Source organism: Myotis davidii, unplaced genomic scaffold (assembly GCF_000327345.1).
Source record: "Myotis davidii unplaced genomic scaffold, ASM32734v1 scaffold88, whole genome shotgun sequence".
In the NCBI taxonomy this organism is placed as follows: Eukaryota; Metazoa; Chordata; class Mammalia; order Chiroptera; family Vespertilionidae; genus Myotis; species Myotis davidii.
The window spans coordinates 5,736,813-5,739,071 of record NW_006300377.1 but is presented as its reverse complement, the minus strand read 5'-3'; the positions used below and the strand labels follow the sequence as shown (position 1 = coordinate 5,739,071).

Genomic DNA, 2,259 nt, shown 5'->3' with positions numbered 1-2,259 from the left:
GTGTGCGGGAGGCAGCCAATCCATGATTCTCTCCTATCGTTGATGTTTCTGTGCCTCTCTCCTTCTTCCTTCCTCTCTGAAATCAATAAAGAAATATATTTAAAAATAAATAAATAAATAAAATAAAAAATAAAAAAGGGAACGGCTTGTGTTGAAGCCCTGGGAAGGGCCGGGAGAGACGGGCCTTAGAGCCCACCCACAGGTGTGCCTGATCCTGCATGCGGTCTCTGAGAGATTTCCAAGGGAACCTAAAGTTCCTTAGAGCATAGCTTGAAATCAAAGATCTGTCCCAACAGAGAGTCGGTGACTTATCCAAGGTCCCACACAACCAGCGTCAGAACCCAAGTCTTCTGACTCCCGGGCCAGGGCTCTGGACACTTCCTTTGCCAGGAGTGAGGACAGAGGGCAGCTCGTCAGCTTTCTATCCCCTCCCCACTCCCTTACGTGGGTCTTAGGAAGAGGGCCAAGAAGCTGGTGTTGGTGATGCTTTTCTTATCCTGGAACAACTTCCTTTCTGGGAAACTGGGTGTCTCCTTCTGGGCAAAGACAATAAAATTCATCCAAGGGGCCAAAAGAGCAGGGCTTCTTCTGTCGCCAAACGGATGGGCATCACGTGGCTCCGGGGTTAGCGGTCCTGGAAAATCCCAGCCCTTGCCACTCTGCCTCCCACACCCATCTACTCACTCACCCTCACACACTCAGCCTCCCGACCCACCTTGAACATTCACCATCGCACACTGTTCACCCTCAGCTTCTGCCGCCACTACCTGGGCAATATTACCAGCCTTTTCCTAATCCCAGAGCTGCAGTCTTGCTTTGTCACCCGTCCCAGACCCACCATGTCCCTGAGACCACTGAAATTCCAGGCAGTGGGTGAAGAAAACGAGGAGGAAGAGAGCCTGGATTCTGTGAAGGCGCTGACGGCGAAGCTGCAGCTGCAGACACGGCGGCCCTCGTACCTGGAGTGGACCGCCCAGGTCCAGAGCCAGACCTGGCGCAAGGCCCGACCTGGGCCTGGGCTGGGGGAACCCGGGGCCATCTGCGGCTTTGACTCAATGGACTCTGCCCTTGAGTGGCTGCGCCGGGAGCTGGTGAGTCTGGTGGGGTGGACAGCCTTGCAGAGGCCCTGGGGGACAGTTCTCCAAGACCACGGGTGTGGGGTGGGAATGGATCCCGCCCCCAGCAACTGCGCATTCCTGTGGCTGTGTCCTGAGGAGCCAGGACACAGTGTTTTATTCAGGAAGACTTGCTGGAGGATTCCATTCAATCTGCTGACCTTGTGCTTTTGAGGCTAAAGGCACAGAGCCTGCTCTTTGGGCCACCAGTTATCTAGATGGGGAGGGCATGGCCTCCCCTACTCTGGGAATTGCTATATCCAGAGACACTAAAGTACAGAATGGGGCACTCTGGAGGCAGAATCTGAGGAGCGAATGTTGAATAGGTGGCTCTTAATCCAACACGTGTAAATGTAAAGAGGTCCAGGCTCCCAGTTGGAGATTACACTTAGTTATCTGGGATGGGGCCTGAGGCACCTGTATTTGTTTAATGCTAGGTTCTTCTTTAAGTTTTTCTTTTTTATATATATTTTATTGATTTTTTTATAGAGATGGAGAGAGAGAGAGAGGGAGAAACATCCCACAGAGGGTCAAACCAGCAACCTGGGGTATGTGCCCTAACCAGGAATCAAACCCACCTCCTTTTGGTGTATGGGAGGGTGCTCCAACCAACCCAACCTAGCCACAGTGGCCAGGGCAATGCTGGCTTTTAAAAAAAATTTTTTTTTAAAATTTATTGATTTGAGAGAGGGAGAGACAGAAACATCAATGATCAGAGAGAATCATTGATCGGCTGCCTCCTGCACGCCCCCTACTGGGGACCGAGCCTGCAACCTGGGCATGTGCCCTTGGCCGGAATCGAACCGGGACCCTTTAGTCCACAGGCCGACGCTGTATCCATGAGCCAAACCAGCCAGGGCAATGCTGGCTTCTTAGCTTGGTTTTAGAACCGCTCGTGGGGAGCACGGACAGAGAGGTGGGAAGAGAAGGGATGTGGAGGACACAGACAGTGCAAAGACCCAGGGTGTTGGCAGAAAGGGAAGGACGAGCGGGCGAGAGCGGCTGAGGGCCCAGGCAGCCGGCTGATGCCCCCTCTCGGCTGCAGCGGGAGATGCAGGCTCAGGACCGGCAGCTGGCGGGGCAGCTGCTTCGCCTGCGGGCCCAGTTGCACCGGCTGAAGGTGGACCAAGCCTGTCATCTGCAC

The 2,259-nt window shown here is 54.0% G+C and overlaps 1 protein-coding gene across 1 annotated transcript in view; it reads left to right on the top strand.

Moving 5' to 3' along the window:
• Window positions 1-439: 439 nt before the first annotated feature.
• FAM167B (family with sequence similarity 167 member B) overlaps window positions 440-2,259 on the top strand; it is a 3,760-nt gene continuing 1,940 nt past the window's right edge. Inside the window, exons 1-2 of the mRNA XM_006777422.2 lie at window positions 440-1,091; window positions 2,161-2,255. Of these exons, the coding sequence (XP_006777485.1) occupies window positions 840-1,091; window positions 2,161-2,255 (347 nt within the window). The 5' untranslated portion in view covers window positions 440-839. The remainder of the gene's footprint in view (window positions 1,092-2,160; window positions 2,256-2,259) is intronic.